This window comes from Schistocerca americana, chromosome 2, assembly GCF_021461395.2.
Source record: "Schistocerca americana isolate TAMUIC-IGC-003095 chromosome 2, iqSchAmer2.1, whole genome shotgun sequence".
Classification (NCBI taxonomy): Eukaryota; Metazoa; Arthropoda; class Insecta; order Orthoptera; family Acrididae; genus Schistocerca; species Schistocerca americana.
In genome coordinates this window covers 547,354,788-547,378,204 of record NC_060120.1, presented here as the reverse complement: position 1 = coordinate 547,378,204, position 23,417 = coordinate 547,354,788, and the positions used below count along the sequence as shown (strand labels likewise).

At 43.5% G+C, this 23,417-nt stretch overlaps 1 protein-coding gene across 1 annotated transcript in view; it reads left to right on the top strand.

Annotated features, from left to right (window-relative positions):
- The window catches only part of LOC124594159 (G-protein coupled receptor GRL101-like), a 324,101-nt gene that overhangs the window by 147,877 nt on the left and 152,807 nt on the right, over positions 1 to 23,417 (top strand). Inside the window, exon 10 of the mRNA XM_047132515.1 lies at positions 20,327 to 20,446. Coding sequence (XP_046988471.1) covers positions 20,327 to 20,446 — 120 coding nt within the window. The remainder of the gene's footprint in view (positions 1 to 20,326; positions 20,447 to 23,417) is intronic.

The window sequence follows — 23,417 nt, the reverse complement described above, 5'->3', positions numbered from 1 at the left end:
GTTTTGTCTTGCTTGGCAGATATGTGACAGCCCTGATGACATGCAAGACCATGTTTATGGAACTCTCTTTTACCTAATTGGGATCTGGAATTAGTTTTAAGGAACCTCACTCCACCAATTTTTCAGCAAGAAATGTTGCATGTATATAAGATAAAATGATTATCATAGAAGGAAAGGGTATGTTTCTTTATTTAACCAAGTTATATGTAATTGTGGTTGGAGGTGACTTCTTCTTTCTTCAACATCTTTTGCTATTCATATGATATTCTACATGGAATGTGATACCAAATAGTTTTTGATTGATATAAATTGCTAATTATTGTCTAAAACTAAGACAATGATGAGCATTTATGATCGTGTTGGTGCCCATTTCTTATGTAACCTTTTGTTATAGTAACTGTTTTGAAAAAAAAAGAAAAGGCTTTATAGTACAGTTAGTAACACTTCAGTAATTGCACTCCTACTTAATAAGAAGCAGATGTTATAAATACTGATACAAATTCATTTCTTCTTATAAACTACATATGTACTCATGTTGGTTTATGGTATAAATATTTTTTTAGGCTATCAGTTCCCTGCTAGGCACAACAATAACCCCCCCCCCCCTCCCCCCAAACTTGAAAGCATAATGTCACATAGAAGAAGGTGTAACTAGATGACTGATGAACACTAACTTCACTTAACGAAGGGTTATTCAGCACTTGCACATACAAGAGCATGGAACAAACTGCCTCCGGCTCAAACACATACAGTAATATACAGTTGCAGAACAATGATTCTTGACATTTGTGGATACTTCTAGAATGTACTTGAAACCAATATATAAATTAAAATGTCACAATCCAGATGAGTTTTGAACTCACAAACCCCCTCGCAAAACTTCAGTATCATAACCACTACACCACTATGCTACTCAGCTTCTTCCGTGACATTGCTCCCTCCTTAATAGAACAGCATCTCGGTATTACATTGTCCGAGTCCGGGAACGAGTCATTGGTCCTGCATCCTCTGACTCACGATGACTGGTGCTCGCCTTGGCGGTGATCTTAGAACTTATTTTGCCGCTATACTCTTCATCACCTATCCGCTTGTTGCATGTCGCTGGAGTGTCGACTTTATCCTGGGTTGCACGATTCTTATAGGGCTTCATTCGAAGAACGTGGACTGTATCTCTGACCTTTTGTCATCTTGTGTCGGGGTCGAAATCTTCAACCTCATAAATAACATCAGACAACTGTCTTTTAACCTTATAAGGTCCAAAGTAGCGCCTGAGGAGTTTCTCAGAGAGACCAACCTTCCGAACAGGAGTGAAGATCCAAACAAGGTCACCAGGCTGGTAGACAACAGGGCGGTAGCTCTCGTCGTACCTTTGGCGATCGTTTTCTTGAGCCTGCAGTGTGCGGAGTCGAGCTAACTGCCTAGCTTCCTCAACTCTGGTTAACAACTGGCCAATGTAGTCGTCATCCACATCATCAGAATGTAACGGGCAACAGTGTCCATCGTCGTAGTTGCCTCACGCGCATGCACCAGGAAAAAGGGTGTAAATCCTGTGGTGTCTTGTTTGTTGTTGTTGTAGGCAAATGTCACGAAAGGTGGCACTTCATCCCAGTTGCTCTGCTCAACATTGATGGACATTGATAGCATGTTGACCAAGGTCTTATTAAGGCATTCAGTAAGCCCATTAGTTTGCGGATGGTAGGCAGTCATCATGTGATGAGTAATGTTGCACCGATGGTTTATCTCTGTCACAAGATTCGATTGAAAAACTTTCCCTCGGTCCGTAAGTAATGACCTTGGGGCACCGTGTTTTAATACAATGTCTTCCACGATGAATTTGGCTATCTTGGATGCTTCGGCTGTTTTCATGGCTTTTGTAATGGCATAGAATGTCAGATAATCAGTGCAAACAATAATCCATCTATTGCCACTAGCAGACATTGGAAATTGTCTGAGGAGGTCAATCACAGCACACTGGAAAGGCATTTCTGCTGGTGGAATTGGTATGAGTCGGCCAGGTGGTTTCTGAGGAACTGCCTTTCTAATCTCTTGCAGATTCTATTGTATGTCTTAATAAATCCTAAATGTCCAGCCTCAGATGTGTTATGGAATTTCTGTAGAACATCTAAGCGCATGTGTTTAGGAATCACTGGTAGCCACCTCTTTCCAAATGGATCAAAGTTTTTCTTGCAAAGTAATCCATTAACTACCTTAAATTGTTCTTTCACACCTTCTGATTGATTTAAGGCAAGCATAATTTTAGATATCTTGGTGTCCTTCTTCTGCTCAGCAGAGAGATCCTGGAGTGCAGCAAGACAGTCACTATCCTCATCAAAGTCTTGATAGTCTTGCACAGGGTGTCTTGGGAGTCAGTAGGCATCTTGGTGTTTTCTTCCACTTTTCTACACTATGGTAACGTCATACTCTTGAAGACTTAGTGCCCACCTTGTGAGTCGTCCTGTTGGATCCTTAAGACCTTTCAATCAACAGAGTGAATGATGGTCTGTAACAACTGTGAATGGCCTTCCATAGAGATACTGTCGAAATTTGCACATGGCCCAGATCACAACAAGACATTCTCTTTCTGTAGCTGAGTAGTTTCTCTCAGATTTTGTAAGTGTCCTAGAAGCATGCGCTATAACCTTTTCTTTTCCATCCGAAATTTGCACCAGAACAGCACCGATTCCATACCCACTGGCATCTGTGTGTAGTTCTGTAGGTGCTCTCTCATCACACAGACTAAGTACAGGGTCAGTTGTCAGAGCTTTTCGCAGCACATCGAAATAATCTTGTTGAGCACCACCCCAGATACATTTAGCATCAGCTTTTAACAGCTCTTGGAGTGGCCTAACTTTGGTGCAAAAGTCTTTTATAAAACGATGGTAATAGGAACATAATCCGAGGAAGCTTTTCACATCTCTAAGACTTTTAGGAATAGAAAATTCCATTATAGATCTCACCTTTTCTGTGTCTGGCCGCACATCTTCGATTGACACAAGGTGTCCAAGTATTTTGATTTCTTTTGCTCCAAAGAGACACTTCCGTGAATTAAATTTCAGTCCGCCTAGTTGGAGACACTTAAGAACGGCCCTCAGTCTTTTTATATGTTCATCAAATGTCTCTGAGAACACTACAATGTCATTTAAATAACAAAGACACATCGTCCACTTCAGGTGACTTAGAAGATTATCCATCATCCATTCAAACGTTGCTGGTGTATTATACAAACCAAATGGCATAACCTTAAAATTATATAGGCCCTCAGGGGTTATGAATGTTCTCACGATCAGCCTCATCTACTTCGATTTGCCAGGATCCCGAGTACATGTCCCTGGTTGAAAAAAAACTTAGCCCCCTTCAGACAATCTAGTGTATCGTCAATTTGTGGAAGAGGGTAAACGTCCTTTTTAGTTATCTTATTAAGCTTCCTGTAATCAACACAAAAGTGCCAACTGCCATCCTTCTTCCTGATGAGAACCACTGGTGATGACCATGGGCTCTGCGAAGGCTGAATGATGTCATTCTTCATCATTTTCTTTACCTCGTCGCGAATTATCCTACATTCCGTTGCTGACATACGGTATGCTCTCTGGCTTATTGGTTGGTGGTCTCCAGTACCAATCCGTTGCTTCACTGTCGATTTGTCTAATTTCCTCTTCACCTGTGGATTGAAGCATTCAGAGAACTCTTGAAGAATGGCAAGTACCTTCGTCTGTTATTCCTTAGTGAGATCCAGTGATAGTCAATCTAGAAGATCTTGTCCCATAGTTGTAGCACTAGTTTCGCCCACAGACTCGGGATGGGAGGTTTTTATGATGCTCAGCTGTTCTTCAATGAATGGCTCAGCATTTACTACACACATGCATCTTGGAAGAATCTGCGGTTCTCGGCGACAGTTAACTATCCACAATTCACCAAATCTGTTCTTAAATGAGATGACAGAGCCTGGGATGACCAAGTTATTCTTCAGTGGTATGCTTCTCTTACATTCCACTATAAGATCTATGGGTTGATGCATAGCATGACATGTGACAGTTACCTTCCTAGTGCTGACTGCAGGAATGATCACTTTATCCAGCACACATAGTCTCCACACACTCAGATGAGCATCTTCCTGTCCACAGTATCTCATCTCATCTAGCATAATCTTCGAGTGATCACAATCTATAATTGCCTGAGAAGCTTTCAAAAAGTCCCATCCAAGAATGACGTCATGACTACACTCTTGTGAAACAATGATTTCTAAGAGCTGTGTATGGCCACTTATACCCACTACACTCTTGTAAGACACTGATTTCTAAGGGCTGTGTATGGCCGCTTATACCCACATGAATGGTACATCTTCCTGTAGGCTTTACATATTTCCCATTAGCCACCTTCAACAGAGATGTTTTGCTGTCGACGAATACGGTTTTCTGCAACTGGCGATAGCACTTCTCCAAAATGACTGAATATGATGCTCCAGAGTCATCCATGAGGATATCGACATCATTTTTGTAGTGATTGACGGTGGAGGATTTTTCTCTTCGGTGGCCTCACCTCCAAGGGAGGTCACACCCATTAGTTTTCCAGGTTGCAGCAGCTGGGTGATCAGCTGGGGCTTCTAAACGGTGATGCAGACCTGGATTGGCGTGTTGGGGAGCATCCTCTCCAGCGGCTAGCTTGCAGCGATGGTGACCTACATCGTCCTGCACCCACATCTTCTTGTTCATCTTCGTAGTCCCGGAGTTGGTGTAGGCTAAGATCCACCACCTTTCTCGACAATAGTGCACCACATGTCCCGGTCGTCTGCAGTGGAAATATACTGGTTGGTTATCCTGGGTCCTCCAGATGCTAGTCTTCCTTGGTGCCCAAACAGATTCCTCATGCGGCATTGTAGGAACACAACTTCGCCTGAGTCTCGACTTTTTAACCATTTTAAAGGGAAATGAAGGACGAGAGATTGGATTCAATGTCTGTTCCACTTCCTCCCTTATGACCTTTTGAAGCGTCTCGGTTCTTTGCTCACCATGCAATCCAAGTGCCTTCAGAACTTCCTGTCTCACTATCTGATGAACAACACTTGTGAAATCAGTTTCTTCCTCCATCACAGACATTGATACAACATTTGGAAGCCGTTCAAACTTCTTGCATGTAAATTTTTTTTTGATGCATTGTCTCGATATATTGGCACCATTTTATGAGGTCGACTGCTGTAGAAACCTCCTTCAGGAGTAGGGCTTGATACATGTCCTCAGCAACACCCTTCATGAGATGTACAACCTTATCTTCCTCCTTCATTCTAGGATCTACTATTTTACACTGCTCCAAGACATCTTGAATGTAGGATGCTGTCATTTTTCCTGGACGCTGTGCCCTGCACTTTAATTTATCTTCAGCCTCACACTTCTGTCATTGTGTGTCGCCGAAATACTTGCGCAGTTCCACCTGGAATACTTCCCAGCTTGTGAACTTCTCATACCATTGCTTGGCAGTGCCCTCCAAGTACAAAAATACGTTAGGTAAACACACGGTGTCATCCCATTTGTTAAATTTGGCTGTATGCTCATATACCTTCAGCCACTTTTTTAGATCTTGACCATCATAACCAGAGAACCTGGAAGGATATCTCATGTGGTGGCACACAGTTGCTGTCATCGTAACGTCCTCTTCTTCTTGTGTCTCCAGCAGATTGTGATCTGTTGAATATGGCTCAAACTTGGGTTTCTCGCCACGTAAACGGCAGCTCTGTCATGGCCTGATGGGAGTCACTGTGTTGTTGATAATGTGCCTTATCACAATTTCCAGGACCTGATGCCTCCACCAGTATAATGTCACGTAGAAGGTGTAACTAGATGAATGACAAGCACTAACTTCACTCAATGAAGGTTTATTCAGCACTTGCACATATAAGAGCATGGAGCAAACTGCCTCCGGCCCGAATACATACAGTATATATACAGTTACAGAACATTCCAGTATAATGATTCTTGACACTTGTGGATACTTCTAGAATGTACTCAAACCGAATATAGAAATTAAAATTTTACAGCCCAGATGAGTTTTGAACCCACGACCCTCGATGCAACAGTTTACTATCATAACCACTTTTCTTTTTTTTTTTTTTTTTTTTTTTTTTTTTTTTTTTTTTTTTTTTTTTTTTTTTTTTTTTTTTTTTTTTTTAAATCTCATTTTGTTTGTTATAGTTCGTTCCAATTGTTCGTGGTGGACGTCCCCTGATGCCCATTGAAGTTTGTTATTGATCCACTCACTCAGTTTTTTTTTTATTACAGAGGGCAGCTAACCCTCTGACCGAACATGCTGAGCTACTATGCCGGCAGACCACTATGCCACTGTGCTACTCAGCTTCTTCTGTGACAATATTTTCAGAGCAGTAGGTAATTACATAGAAATGTTGGAACACATGATGCAATACTGACCCTATGACACATCTTAGAAAATAGATTAAGGAAAGGCAAACCTACATTTCTAGCATTTGTAGACTTAGAGAAAGCTTTTGACAATGTTGACTGGAATACTCTCATTCAAATTCCGAAGGTGGCAGGGATCAAATACAGAGAGTGAAAGGCTATTTACAATTTGTACAGATACCAGACAGCAATTATAAAAGTTGAGGGGCATGAAAGGGAAGCAGTGGTTGGGAAGGGAATGAGACAGGTTTGTAGCCTATCCCCGAAGTTATTCAATCTGTATATTGAGCAAGCAGTAAAGGAAACAAAAGAAAATTTTGGAGTAGGAATTAAAGTCCATGGAGAAGAAATTAAAACTTTGAAGTTTGCCGATGTCATTGTAATTCTGTCAGAAACCGCAGAGGACCTGGAAGCTGAGGGAATTTGAATAGGAAATGAGACACATAAAGTAGTAGATGAGTTTTGATATTTGGGGAGTAAAATGATTGATGATGGTCAAAGTAGAGAGGATATAAAATGTAGACTGGCAATGGTAAGGAAAGCGTTTCTGAAGAAGAGAAATTTGCTAATATCAAGTATCGATTTAAGTGTCAGAAAGTTGTTTCTGAATGTATTTGTATGGAGCGTAGCCATGTATGGAAGTGAAACATGGACGATAAATATTTTAGGCAAGAAGAGAATAAAAGCTTTCAAGATGTGGTGTTACAGAAGAATGCTGAAGATTAGATGGATAGATCATGTAACTAATGAGGAGATACTGAATAGAATTGGGGAGAAGAGGAATTTGTGGCACAACTTGACTTTCCCCCCCCCCCCCCCACCCCCCCCTAATCAGTCTATTGACTGGTTTGATGCGCCCCGCCACGAATTCCTTTCCTGTGCTAACCTCTTCATCTCAGAGTAGCACTTGCGACCTACGTCCTCAATTATTTGCTTCATGTATTCCAATCTCTGTCTTCCTCTACAGTTTTTGCCCTCTACAGCTCCCTTTAGTACCATGGAAGTCATTCCCTCATGTCTTAGCAGATGTCCTATCATCCTGTCCCTTCTCCTTATCAGTGTTTTCCACATATTCCTTTCCTCTCTGATTCTGCGTAAAACCTCCTCATTCCTTACCTTATCAGTCCACCTAATTTTCAACATTCGTCTATAGCACCACATCTCAAATGCTTCGATTCTCTTCTGTTCTGATTTTCCCACAGTCCATGTTTCACTACCATACAATGCTGTACTCCAGACGTACATCCTCAGAAATTTCTTCCTCAAATTAAGGCCGGTATTTGATATTAGTAGACTTCTCTTGGCCAGAAATGCCTTTTTTGCCATAGCGAGTCTGCTTTTGATGTCCTCCTTGCTCCGGCCGTCATTGGCTATTTTACTGCCTAGTTAGCAGACTTCCTTAACTACATTGACTTCGTGACCATCAATCCTGATGTTAAGTTTCTCGTTGTTCTCATTTCTACTACTTCTCGTTACCTTCGTCTTTCTCCGATTTACTCTCAAACCATACTCTGTACTCATTAGACTGTTCATTCCATTCAGCAGATCATTTAATTCTTCTTCACTTTCACTCAGGACAGCAATGTCATCAGTGAATTGTATCATTGATATCCTTTCACCTTGTATTTTAATTCCACTCCTGAACCTTTCTTTTATTTCCATCGTTGCTTCCTCGATGTACAGATTGAAGAGTAGGGGCGAAAGGCTACAGCCTTGTCTTACACCCTTCTTAATATGAGCACTTCGTTCTTGATTGTCCACTCTTATTATTCCCTCTTGGTTGTTGTACATATTGTATATGACCCATCTCTCCCTATAGCTTACCCCTACTTTTTTCAGAATCTCGAACAGCTTGCACCATTTTATATTGTTGAACACTTTTTTCAGGTCGACAAATCCTATGAAAGTGTCTTGATTTTTCTTTAGCCTTGCTTCCATTATTAGCTGTAACATCAGAATTGCCTCTCTTGTCCCTTTACTTTTCCTAAAGCCAAACTGATCGTCACCTAGCACATTCTCAATTTTCTTTTCCATTCTTCTGTATATTATTCTTGTCAGCAGCTTTGATGCATGAGCTGTTAAGCTGATTGTGCGATAATTCTCGCACTTTTCAGCTCTTGCCGTCTTCGGAATTGTGTGGATGATGCTTTTCCGAAAGTTAGATGGTATGTCACCAGACTCATATATTCTACACACCAACGTGAATAGTCATTTTGTTGCCACTTCCCCCAATGATTTTAGAAATTCTGATGGAATGTTATCTATCCCTTCTGCCTTATTTGACCGTAAGTCCTCCAAAGCTCTTTTAAATTCCGATTCTAATACTGGCTCCCCTACCTCTTCTAAATCGACTCCTGTTTCTTCTTCTATCACATCAGACAAATCTTCACCCTCATAGAGGCTTTCAATGTATTCTTTCCACCTATCTGCTCTCTCCTCTGCATTTAACAGTGGAATTCCCGTTGCACTCTTAATGTTACCACCGTTGCTTTTAATGTCACCAAAGTTGTTTTGACTTTTCTGTATGCTGAGTCTGTCCTTCCGACAATCATATCTTTTTCGATGTCTTCACATTTTTCCTGCAGCAATTTCATCTTAGCTTCCCTGCACTTCCTATTTATTTCATTCCTCAGCGACTTGTATTTCTGTATTCCTGATTTTCCCGAAACATGTTTGTGCTTCCTCCTTTCATCAATCAACTGAAGTATTTCTTCTGTTACCCATGGTTTCTTCACAGCTACCTTCTTTGTACATATGTTTTCCTTCCCAACTTCTGTGATGGCACTTTTTAGAGATGTCCATTCCTCTTCAACTGTACTGCCTACTGCACTATTCCTTATTGCTGTATCTATAGTGTTAGAGAACTTCAAACGTATCTCGTCATTCCTTAGTATTTCTGTATTCCACTTCTTTGCATATTGATTCTTCCTGGCTAATGTCTTGAACTTCAGCCTACTCTTCATCACTACTATATAGTGATCTGAGTCTATATCTGCTCCTGGGTACGCCTTACAATCCAGTATCTGATTTCGGAATCTCTGTCTGACCATGATGTAATCTAATTGAAATCTTCCCATATCTCCCGGCCTTTTCCAAGTATACCTCCTCCTCTTGTGATTCTTGAACAGGGTATTCGTTATTGCTAGCTGAAACTTGTTACAGAACTCAATTAGTCTTTCTCCTCTTTCATTCCTCGTCCCAAGCCCATATTCTCCTGTAACCTTTTCTTCTATTCCATCCCCTACAACTGCATTCCAGTCGCCCATGACTATTATATTTTCGTCCCCCTTTACATACTGCATTACCCTTTCAATATCCTCATACACTTTCTCTATCTGTTCATCTTCAGCTTGCGATGTCGGCATGTATACCTGAACTATCGTTGTCGGTGTTGGTCTGCTGTCGATTCTGATTAGAACAACCCGGTCACTGAACTGTTCACAGTAACACACCCTGTGCCCTACCTTCCTATTCATAATGAATCCTACACCTGTTATACCATTTTCTGCTGCTGTTGATATTACCCGATACTCATCTGACCAGAAATCCTTGTCTTCCTTCCACTTCACTTCACTGACCCCTACTATATCTAGATTGAGCCTTTGCATTTCCCTTTTCAGATTTTCTAGTTTCCCTACCACGTTCAAGCTTCTGACATTCCACGCCCCGACTCATAGAACGTTATCCTTTCGCTGATTATTCAATCTTTTTCTCATGGTAACCTCCCCCTTGGCAGTCCCCTCCCGGAGATCCGAATGGGGGCTATTCCGGAATCTTTTGCCAATGGAGAGATCATCATGACACTTCTTCAAATACAGGCCACATGTCCTGTGGATACACGTTACGTGTCTTTAATGCAGTGGTTTCCATTGCCTTCTGCATCCTCATGTCGTTGATCATTGCTGATTCTTCCGCCTTTAGGGGCAATTTCCCACCCCTAGGACAAGAGAGTGCCGTGAACCTCTATCTGCTCCTCCGCCCTCTTCGACAAGGCCGTTGGCAGAATGAGGCTTACTTCTTATGCCGGAAGTCTTCGGCCGTCAATGCTGGTTATTTATCAAAATTTAGGCAGTGGCGGGGATCGAACCCGGGACTGGAGACATTTTGATTATGAATCAAAGACGCTACCCCTAGACCACTGGTGCCTGTCGTAAGAGGCGACTAAAAAGTCTCACACGTATCGGCCTTTATGTGATGGTCCCCTGTAGGGTTTGACCTTCATATTTCCAAATTTTCCTGAAGAGCGAGCCACTTGGGGAGGACGCCTTACATGGTGCATCATGTCCATAGTGCATTGAGATCTTTAGCCCCCTTTCTTGTCGTCGCATTTCCATTCCTCTCATTCTCCATATCTTGGGCAAGGATACATTCCAGGGTGCAGTTTCCACCATTCACTAAGCAATGTCGCTTTCTGCGCTGACAACAACCATGGACTTCTTTTGCACCTGGTATCCAGCACGGTAGCCAGTCCGTTGTGGTAGGGCCGCCATGTACCCTGTTGATTGTAGCCCCCTGCCACCACAGGGATTGCTCTGCTGATGCCTGCACTGTTAACCCCCCCATGTATGCCAAGAAGTAGATGCCTATCTCCCTGGGGCATCAGTACTCCCAGCAATGGCTATTCTGTCTGGTGGCCCTTGCTGCGGCTGGGTAGCACCCATGGGGAGGGCCCTTGGTCAGAGTGGTTGGCATCAGGGCAGATGACACGCAATGAAGTGTTGCACATCTTCTCTTGCTGGTGGCCATCCACCAGCAGTCTCTAAGTGTTTGAGGGCTCAATTCAATGTGCAGAAGTATGACCCCAAATCGTTCCTCTCCCTGACCACACCATGGGAGGCACAAATGGATAAGGATGGCAGTGAAGCATATTCGCCCCTGTACCTAGGCTATACGAGAGCTGATGGGGAGTCTTTCATGACAATGAAGCCTCAGTTCTTTGTAGAACATTTAGAGGACAAGTTTGGGGAGGTGGAGGGCTTGTCCAAATTGTGCTCTGGGTCAGTTATGATAAAAACAGCCTCCTCTTCCCAGTCAGCGCATTACTTGCTTGTGACAGATTGGGGGCTGTTTCTGTTACCATCACGCCCCTTAAGAGCTTAAATGTGGTCCAGGGTATTATATTCCATAGGGACCTTCTTTTGCAGTCTGATGACGAGCTGCACACCAGTTTAGAGTGGCGAGGTGTTCATTTCATCCAGCACATTCGTCGGGGTCTGAGGGATCATCAGGTTGCCAGCAGTGCCTTCATCTTGGCCTTCATGGGTGATACATTGCCTGAGAAGGTCAAGGTGATGGTCTACTGCTGTGACGTCAAGCCCTATATCCCTCCCCCAAAGCAGTGCTTTAAGTGCTGGAAGTTTGGTCATATGTCTTCCCACTATACTTCCAGCCTTACATGTCAAGATTTCAGACGCCCATCGCATCCCAATACTCCATGTTACCCGCCTCCCATCTGTTTCAGTTGCGGTGAGCATCATTCACTTTGCTTGCCAGACTGCAGGATTTTACAGGAAGAGAGGAAAATCATGGAATATAAGACGCTGGACAAACTGACCTACACTGAGGCTAAGCAGAAGTTTGAACGCCTTCATCCTGTTCATATGACGTCCTCTTATGTCGCTGCTACAACTGTTCTATCCCTGTCAGCTCCACCTGCCTGTCACCTCTCAGAGCTGGAAGACTACACCTGCCCCCTTGATGGTGGGGAGCAATTCCCACCCTGCTGCTCCTGCAGCACCTACTTTGGGGGAGCACCCCCCCCCCCCTCCCAACCATCAGGGACATCTGTCCATCTGTCCCCACTTCTAAGCCGGAGAAGCGCCCACCTTCTTTAGCTCCAGAATGAGATTTTCACTCTGCAGCGGAGTGTGCGCTGATATGAAACTTCCTGGCAGATTAAAACTGTGTGCCCGACCGAGACTCGAACTCGGGACCTTTGCCTTTCGCGGGCAAGTGCTCTGCCAACTGAGCTACTGAAGCACGACTCACGCCCGGTACTCACAGCTTTACTTCTGCCAGTACCTCATCTCCTACCTTCCAAACTTTACAGAAGCTCTCCTGCGAACCTTGCAGAAGTTTGGAAGGTAGGAGACGAGGTACTGGCAGAAGTAAAGCTGTGAGTACCGGGCGTGAGTCGTGCTTCGGTAGCTCAGTTGGTAGAGCACTTGCCCGTGAAAGACAAAGGTCCCGAGTTCGAGTCTCGGTCGGTCACACAGTTTTAATCTGCCAGGAAGTTTCTTTAGCTCCTCTCGCTCAGAAGGGGTCCCTTGGGTCCCTCCCTTCCCAGGTTACCACCAGTGGGAAAGATGACTCCCACCAGTGGCTGAAGTGCCCAAAAGCAGCTGGTCATAGGACTTCATGATCCTCCTTAGTTCCAGTGACTGACTCAGTGAAGCCCTCCCAGCCAGAGAAACTGAAGGAGCAGCGAGAAAAGTCCAAGAAGAAGACCCCTATCATCAAGGAACTTGCAATGGCACCCACCCCACCGCTACCTACCAGCTTTCCATCTGAGATGAGGTGGAGATTCTGGTGTCCGCTTAGGACCTGGATCTCGCCAGACCCTCTGACACAGTGGATATCGACTCCTCAGGAAATCAGTCAGTGGCAGCAGGTGACCCTGAGGCGTAAACCACGTCATTGAATGTTCATTGCCTTCCCAGCCTCATGATCATATTATCCTCCAGTGTAATTGCGGCAGTTTTTTCCACCACCTTGCTGAGCTAGGACAACTTATCGGCCTTCACCCTTTCTTCTGCATTACTCTCCAGGAAACTTGGTTTCCAGCTATGCGAACCCCTGCTCTCCATGGCTATCGGGGTTATTATAAAAATCAGGCAGCTTATGCAAGGATATCTGGTGGAGTCTGCGTCTGCATCCTTAACTCTCTTTGCAGCGAATGTGTACCTCTTCACACAACTTTAGAAGCTGTTGCTGTTTGGGTGTGGACACCTCAGGCTGTTACTGTCTGCAGTATCTATCTTCCAGCGGATGGTAATGTCCCACAGCATGTATTGGTTGCGCTGATAGCCCAACTGCCGCCACATTTTCTGTTACTGGGCGACTTTAACGCCCATAACCCTTCGTGGGGTGGATTGGGGGCAACAGGCCGAGGCACTATCGTTGAACAAGTGTTGGCAGAGCTTGACCTTTTTCTCTTAAGTAATGTTGCCTCCACACATTTCAGTGTGGTGCATGGCAAGTACTCAGCCATCGACCTTACGGTGTGCAGCGCTGGCCTTCTACCCTCTGTCCAATGGAGTGTGCATGATGACTTGTGCAGTAGTGACCACTTTCCGATCTTCCTGTCACAGTCACAGTGTCACTCTTCCGGGTGTCTCCCCAGATGGGCTTTGAATAAGGCTGACTGGAACTCGTTCTCATCCATTGGCACTATTGAGCCTCTTTCTCATGATGTCATTGATGTAGTAGTTCACACGATAACCACCAGCATCATTTCAGCAGCGGAATCTGTAATTCCCCGTTCTTCCGGGTCCCCTCAGTGGAGGACTGCCTTGGTGGTCATCGGAGATCGCAGGCAGACCCTCCAACGTCATAAGTGGCACCCATCACTGGAACACCTCATTAGCTTTAAGGGGCTCCATGTCCAAGCCCAATGACTTATTCACAGATGGAAGCAGGAGTGCTGGGAAAGGTATGTCTCCACCATTGGCATCCGTACCTCTCCATCACAGGTTTGGACCAAGATTAGGTGACTCTATGGATATCAGACCCCCATCAGCATCCCTGGGCTTTTACTGAATGGAGCAGTCGGCACTGAAGCAGACACGATTGCAGAACTCTTAGCAGAGTATTAAGCTCAGAGTTTTGCTTTCACAAATTACCCACTGGCCTTCCACTCCCTGAAAGAGAGGTTGGAATGTTGGAGCCTTTCATTCCATATGCGCCACCCCAAACCATACAATGCTCCATTCAGTGACTGGGAATTCCAAAGTACCCTAGCCCTTGCCCTGATACAGATCCCATGCCGGATTGCATCCACTATCAGAGGCTCAAACACCTCTCGGTGAAGTCAGTGATGCCGTCTCGATCTTTTCAACTGTATCTGGGTTGAGGGTGAGTTCCCCTCACAATGGCAGGAAAGCCTCATCATACCAGTGTTGAAACCTGGCAAGACCCCTACTGGAGGTGGACAACTACCACCCCATTAGCCTCACCAACATCCTGTGCAAGTTACTCGAATGCATGATGAGCCAGAGGTTGAGATGACTGCTTGAGTCTCGGGCCCTTCTGGCTCTGTCTCAGGGTGGGTTCCATAACAGCCGCACTGCCACCAATAATCTGGTTTGCCTGGAGTCTGCCATCCATATGGCATTTGCCCACTGTCAGCATCTGGTTGCCATCTTCTTTGACATGCAGAAGGCGTACGATACAACGTGGCGACATCACATCCTCACCACACTTCAAGGATGGGGTCTTAGGGGCCCGCTCCCAATTTTTATTCAAAATTTTCTGTCGCTTCATTCCTTCCACATGCAAGTTGGTCCCCCCCATAGTTCCTCCCAAGTCCAGGAGCATCGAGTCCCACAAGGCTCTGTCCCGAGTGTCTGCCTCTTTTTAGTTGCTATCAATGGGCTAGCTGCAGCTGTGGGAACATCCGTATCAGATTGTTTGTATGCTGATGACTTTTGCCTGTACTACAGCACTGGACTTGGAAGTTGCTGAATGGTGGCTCTAGGGCACTATCCGCAAGGTGCAGTCTTGGGCAGTGACACGCAGCTTCTAGTTTTTGGCTGCCATGGCTTTATTCTGATGGTGAACCTCTTGCTGTGGTGGAAATGCATCGGTTTTTGGGACTGCTTTTTGATACCTGGTTGACTTGGCTCCCTCATATTCGGCAGCTTAAACAAACCTGCTGGCGGCATCTTAACACTCTTCATTGCTTAAGTCGCACCAGCTGGGGTGCCAAATGGTCTACCCTTCTATGACTGTATCAGATGTTGATTCAGTCCCATCTCAATTATGGGAGCCTGGCTTATGGTTCAGCATCACTTTCCACATGGTGGTTGCTTGGCCCCATACTTCACTGTGGAATCCAACTTGCAACTGAAGCTTTTCGGACAAGCCCTGTTAACAGCATACTTGTGGAGGCTGGTGTCTCTCCATTGCGGATCCGGCGCGCCAACAACTACTGGCCACTTATGCAGCACATGTTTGTAGCTTGCCCATGCATCCAAATTACCGTCTCCTGTTCCCCAACTCAGTTGTCTATCTTCCCAAACGGCGGCCCCACTCAGGGTGTCCGATTGCGGTTCGTGTCCGGTCTCTTCTCTCTGGGTTTGAGTTTTTCCCTCTTCCACCTCTTTCATGGGCCCTTATATGTCTACCCCCACGGTGTGTGCCCCACCCATGCCTTCAGCTGGATTTGGCACAAGGCTGTAAAGACTCAGTCTCTCCTGAGGCAGTCCGCCAACGACTTGTTTCCATCCTTGCCATGTTTCCTGGTCCTGCTGTAGTCTATACCGACGGTTCGGTGGTTGCTGGTCAAGTTCATTATGCTTTTACTTTTGGGGAACAATCTGAATAACACTCATTGCTGGATGGCTCCAGTGTTTTCACTTCAGAGCTTGTTGGCATCTCTCACACTCCTGCTCAGGGGAGTCCTTCGTTACCTGTAGTGACTCGCTGACCGGTTTACGAGCTATCGGCCAGTGTTTTCCTTGCTCTTGTCTGGTGATGGCTATCCAGGAGTCCATCCATACTGTTGCCTGTTGCAGCTGCTCTGTGGTTTTTGTGTTGACCCCGCATCATGTCGGCATCCCAGCTAATGAACATGTTAACATGCTGGCCAAATAGGCTATCAATGCACCGACCCTGGAGATTGGCCTTCCGGAAGGTGATCTCCAGTCAGACAAAAAGTTCTAGGTACATGGGATGATGAATGGTGCGTCCTGCCTTTCCCCAACGAACTTCGGGTCATCAAGGAGACTACAGGTGTGTGGTGCTCCTCCTTGCAAGCCTCTCGCAAGGACTCAGTTGTTCTCTGCCAGGTATGCATTGGTCACACCTGGCTGACGCATGGTCATTTATTGCTCCATGAGAACCCACCTCTATGTCGCTGTGGATCAGCTTTGACAGTGGTCCACATCTTGTTGGCCTGTACACTTTTAACTGCACTCAAGCAGACATTTGTGCTGCCTGATAAGCTCCCTGCACTTTTAATGGATGACGCTGCAATGGCAGGCTTAGTTTCGAGTTTTATTCATGCAGAGGGCTTTTATTGTTCAATCTGAGGGTTTGTCTCCTTTTTGTGTTGAGTCTGGCCTTTGGCCTACGGTTTTAGATTGGGGTTTTTGTACGTCTCTTGGTGGTTGGCTTTCCTTTTTTTTGTTTCCATGGTCGGCCAACCACTGTAATGCTCTGTGTGTTTTCCTCTTTTCTGGTCTTCATCTATGTCTTTCTTGTTCTGTGTCGTCCCTTGTCATCTCCGTTGCTTGTTTTTATTCCTTGTAGGTGTTTCAATGTCATGGAAAAAGGGACCAATGGCCTTTGTAGTCTGGTCCCTTCAACCCCACAAACATACCAACCACACTTCGAGACGATGAAGCTTGCACAGGATAGGGTAGCGTGGAGAGGTGCATCAAATCAGTCTCTGGAATGAAGACCACAACAACAACAAAAACAACAGGAAATTATGCTGTACTCTGAAATACTAAGCAGTACTCACTGAACTTGTTTGACAAATGCCAGAAAAATAATGCCTAATTGTATTTTAAGGCCTGGTAACAGCGAAAGTCAGCCATCTGAAACCTGCATCCTGCTACATTCTCAACAGGTTTTCTACCAGCAACAGTACTCACCCCAATCAGCCATAAAAGTAAGGCCAAGATTATGGAACTGGGGTGGAAATAGTTGCTTCATTCACCTTACAGATTTGATTAGGTAGACCATTTAATCGTGACATGATATAATATTGACTTAAACGATAGTGTTTTCAAAGTGATTCAGCATTCTGAGAAAAGAGTATGGGTTGAGCCCATAATATTGTCACAGAATAGTCTGTTCAGCTTTCATGTAAGGCCCCATTGTTCATGATGAGTAGTTCTAGCTATTCTCGTATGAAATAAAGTAGACAAGACTTTACCCAGAATCTGAACTGGAAATGGGGAATCCTGGAACTTGTATTTATTTTGTGGGAGGGGACATGGTGGTGGGAGCAAAGAACAATTTGCCACAAAAAAATTAAAAACTTGTTGTTAATCACCTAGCATACTAATGGTGCCACATTATAACAGATACTATCTATCTACAATGTTCTTAACTGAGGAAATATACTTTGTATGATGTTTGTATGTATTTTTTGCTTCCAGGCAATTATGATAATGTTCAGTCATGTGGGAATCCTTTCTATATTAATATCTACACTGTAAACTGCAAAGGAGACTGTTTACAAAACATTCATGCAACCCATGCTAGAATAGTGTTCAAATGTGTTTAACTCAAACCAAATAGCACTAACAGATGATACTAAACATGTACAATGATGGGCAGTGCAAATGGTCACAGGTTTGTTTGATTCACTGAAATTTTGGAAAAAGCTAGCTGCTGAAAGCTATTCCACAAAAGTGTACTTACGAAGATTCAAGAACCAACTTTAACTGATTAATGTAGGAATACATTACAACCCACCGCAGGTCACTCCTATAGAGATTGTGAAGACAAGATTAGATTATTTACAGCGCACATAGAGGCATCTTAAGCAATCATTCTTCTCACTGTCCATGCATGAACTTAATAAGAAAAAATCCTGATAAATTGTGCAATGAGAAATACCCTCTACCAAGCATTTCATAATGATTTGAAGAGTGTGGATGTAGGTGTAGTTGGAGATTTTAGAAGTTCTTCACATTAGTTGGTAATATGAGAAAAAACATTATGAATTGATGGTGCAAAGCTACTGGGAGCTTTTAGCATCCACGAGGGTATTTCAGAAAGTAAAGATACACCGTACGCCAAAGGAACAGAAGAGTTTTGGCGAGCAAGTTGGCAACACTGGTGTTAACCTTGAATCATTAGTTTTCTCCTTGCGGTCGTTCGGCAGTTGAACGTTGCTTCTGGTTGGAGTAGATCGTGTTTAAAATGGCTGCGCCGATTCAGAATCCTGCCAAATGTGAAGTGCACTCCGTCATATGTTTTCTGCATGCAGAAGGTCAGCAACCAGCAGATATTCACAAAGAAATTGTTTCTGTTTATGGGAACATTATGAATCGACAAAATGTAACGAAATGGTGCCGTCATTTCTCTGAAGGTAGGACCGATGTTCATGACAAACAAAGAACAGGTCGGCCATCTGTGATCCCTGATGCCCTTCTTCGGAGAATGGAAGAAGCAATTTGTGCTAATAGACATCTCACATTGAAAGAATTGCTTCAGATCATGCCGGACGTGTCAATGACAACTCTTTATGATATTGACATTGTGACTGTCAAGTTAGGGTACAGGAAATTGTGTGCACGCTGGGTTCCAAAACTGTTAACGGAAGAACACAAAAAGAAAAGGATGGTCTTTGCACTCACCTTCCTCACATGCTATGCTGAAGCAGGTGATGAGTTCCTTGATCACATTGTGACAGGTGACGGGACGTGGGTTTATCACCATACACCTGAATCCAAGCAACAATTAATGCAATGGTGCCATTCAAATTCACCAAAAGCCAAGAAATGCGAAACGTCGATTTCAGCAAAGAAATTCCTGACTCCTGTTTTTTGGGACAGACAAGGCATTCTTATGTTGGAATTTATGCCTCCTGGAATGACACTTAATGCTGCTGCATATTGCCAGACTTTGAAACGTCTTTGAAGGGCAATTCAAAACATATGCAGGAGAAGGCTGACAAGTGAAGTCCGCTTGCTTCATGACAATGCTTGGCCTCACACAGTGCTCGCAACCAAAGCAGCAAAAATCAATGCAATGGTGCCATTCAAATTCACCAAAAGCCAAGAAATGCAAAACGTTGATTTTAGCAAAGAAATTCCTGACTCCTGTTTTTTGGGACAGACAAGGCATTCTTCTGTTGGAATTTATGCCTCCTGGAATGACAGTTAATGCTGCTGCATATTGCCAGACTTTGAAACGTCTTTGAAGGGCAATTCAAAACATACACAGGAGAAGGCCGACAAGTGAAGTCCGCTTGCTTCATGACAATGCTTGGCCTCACACAGTGCTCGTAACCAAAGCACTACTCAAACAATTCAAATGGGATGTATTGGACCATCCACCATACAGCCCAGACCTTGCACCCACTGACTTCCATGTCTTCTGTTACCTGAAGCCACATCTTGGTGGAAAATCATTCCATGATGATGAAAAGATCAAAGATGAAGTTGAAATGTATCCAACAACAGGTGGCAAACTTTTATGACTGTGGGATACAAAAGCTTGTGCACTGACTTAACAAATGTTTGGATAATGAGGGTGGTGATTATGTCGAAAAATAACAAATACTCCAGTTAATAAGATGTAACTGACGTTTTCTAAATAAATGTTCTATTTAAGGACTGCGAGCCATTGTATCTTTACTTTTTGAAATGCCCTCATAGATATATCTCCAGTTGTCAGTTGTAAGCACAATAGTGCCAAACAGGGAATAGTTTGGAAATATCATGACAAATCATTCTGGTCAGTATCCTTTACAGTTCTAGCATTCTTCAAACTGATACTGAATTGAAATGTCAGTCTGTGTGATGGGGCAAGATACAAGTCTGGTTTGCAAATATATGATTTTCAGGTGGAGGAGGATGTGGTGTTGTTGTGCCCTTACCTGTCTCACACTGTCTATGGCCATGAATGTAAAGTTTACTGATGTGCATTAGCAAATAAAATTATTACTGTATAGGAATATTTATATATTAAACAGTTCTTGTAATTTCCCTTCTGTCAGTCTGTAATAACTCTGTTTACAGCAAATCAGAAGTGTTCTCAAGGATATCGGAAATGTAGATACAATGGTCAGTGCATCCCTGCAGCTTGGTGGTGTGATTACAGTAAAGACTGCTTTGATGGCAGTGACGAAGAGGAATGTGGTAGGTTAAATTTATGAAACTCAATGCAAATATGTGTCAACTGAAAGAGTACATTGAGTATAAGTTTTAAATAAAAGTTAAGAGCAGTCATGTTTTGTGGCATCAGATTCATATTAATGAATCAAATACAAAAGTGTTTGTCTTAGCTGTTTGATACTGTGGCCTTCTGTTAATTAATTGATATGTCAGTCTGTATGAAGGGGCAAGAAACAAGTTTGATTTGCAAATACAAGGGCTATTCAGAAAGTAGGGAACATATCCGTCTGACACCGCTAGGTGCGCTTCGATTGCGTATATTTTGGTATGTGCGTGCTTGGCAGCTCAGTCGGCATCCATCTATGGCAGTGGGAACATCTCTATGTGTCTGGTTTTTTCGATATTCAAATTTGAAATATGCGCTGCAATCGAAAATCCCACCAGTTGTGAGGTGCGGTTTGTGACATGGTTTTTGCTGGCAAAAAACCTATAACCTATAGAAATTTATCATGAACTGTGCGAAGTGTACGGAAACAATGTAATGAGTGAATGTTCCCTCCAAAAATGTGCATTCAGTTAAAAAAAGGCTGAACCAACATCCATGATGAAGAGAAGAGTGGACACCCGAGCATTGTGACTGACAATCTTGTTGCTAAAGTTGATGAAATGATTCTGAAAACCATCGCTTCACATTAACGGAGCTTTCACTTTCTTTTCTGCAAGTTTCACAGTCTTTGTTGTTTGAAATTGTCACTCAAAAGCTAGACTAACACAAATTTTTTGCATGGATGGGTGCCCAAAATGCTTACAGAGCACCATAAAGAACAGCGAATGGGGCCAACGTTGACATTTCTGGTGGCCTACCACAAACATGGTGATTCATTACTGGATTGAATCATAACTGGTGATGAGACTTGGCTGAAACATGTCAACTGCGAGACAAAGTTACATTCCATGAAGTGGGGGCACACAAGGTCCCCCCCAAAACCCACAAAATGTTTGCAAACCTCGTCAGCAAGGAAGTTAATGGTGACAGTGTTTTGGGATAGGCAAGGTATGCTTCTTATTGATTTTCTTGAACGTGGAGCAACTATAAATTCTGCCCAGTACTGTCAAACTTTGCACAGCCTTAGAAGACCAGTTCAAAACAAATGCTGAGGAAAGCTGACATCCAAAACTTTGTTTTTGCACAACAATGCCTGACCTCACATGGCAAACCGATCTAAAGAACTCCTTAATTCATTCAAATGGGAAATTTTCCCTCATCTGTCCTACAGCCCCGATCTTGCACCAAGCGACTTCCACTTGTTTCCCAAGATGAAGAACTGGCTTGCAACACAGCGCTTTGATGATGACACGGCACTCTAGGCGGGCGTGACTCATTGGCTGAAGACTCAGGCAGCAGAATTTTATGACGAAAGTCTTTCAAAGCTTGTCCACCACTATGATAACTGCTTCAATGTATTTGGTGACTATGTAGAAAAGCAGTATGTCAGTTGCTCTTTCAGATGTATATAATAAAATATATTTCTTATACTTAGTTTTTTTTAATGCCAAAACATTCCCTACTTTCTGAATAGCCCTCGTATATTATTTTCATGTTAAATTTATGAAGCACAATGTAAATATGTAAGTGTGATCTGGAAGAGTACATTGAATATAAGTTTTAAACAAAAGTTAGCAGCAGTCATGTTTTATGGCTACAGACTCATATTAATGAATTAAATACAAAAGTGTTGGTTGTATCTGTTTGATGGTGTGACCTTTTCATGGTGACTGTCATGGTGACTGAAACAGATAGATAAATAATTGAATTTAGGTGGACAAGGTAGTAACAGTAGCCACCAAAATAATTAGCTATGACATGAGAAATACATTCTGATGTCGAACTTTTCAATATTTGCATCAGAGGAAAGGGGAAGTCATGTGTAGTCATGTATACTATCACTATATGTGATAAGTTACAGTAATTTAAGGGAGAAGCTGCTAGTATACTGGGTGGTTGTAATTAAACTTTCACTATTTAACATGTTATAACATGGAAACTAATTATGGCATGAGCACCAAACATGGTGGCATTAATGTCGGAAAGACATGGGAAGAGAACTAATACAGAATCAGTTCAACTGAAACACTTTTAATGTGCTGCTGTGGTACATCATATCAAACATACTGGTATTATTACTGCTACAAAAGGTGCGCAATATGCTGCCCATCAGTGTCCAGAAGAGTCTGAAAGCTCAGGATTGCATTCTGCACATCAGAATGAAGCATGTCCATATGTATGCTGGCTACCTATCTTGATATGCTGCACTTCAGATCAGCATATGTATGAATGTTCCCCTGGTAATCCTTGTCCTTCAGGAAACCAGAAATCACAGTGAGTGAGATCAGGTGATTGTGCCAGCCAAACATTTGGAAACGATCGGCTGATAATTTGATCGTTTACAGATGTATTTCAGAGAAGCAGCTGAACACCACATGTGATGTGTGATGGGACCTCCATCTTGCATTAAAACTGTTGAGTTCAGTGCATCTCTCTCCTGTAGGGCATGTATGACCTGCTGGCAAAGCATATCGCAGTAACACTGGTCAGTCACACTGTACATCTTTGGTCCCTTAGTGCCAACTTCTTCAAAAAACATCCATAAAGCCACACCATATGGTAACATATTCACCATACAGAGGAACTTCATGGACAGTGACTGGCATTGAAGATCCCCACACTCAGCAATTCTGTGTCTTCACCTTACATGTCAGAGAAAAATGAACGCCGTTTGGCCATATGATCATCTATCGTTGTGCATCCTGTGGTGCAAGCTGCTGTACGATATGGATCTTGTATGGATACCATTTGATAATGGACCATGGTATGTTCAACTGTCATGACACAGCACACGCACTGTCTGATGATCAAGAATTGCGTGCAGCATTGTGTGCCATAGGAACATAAATTTCATCAACTACCTGTGGGGGAACCGGTCATCGGCCTCTT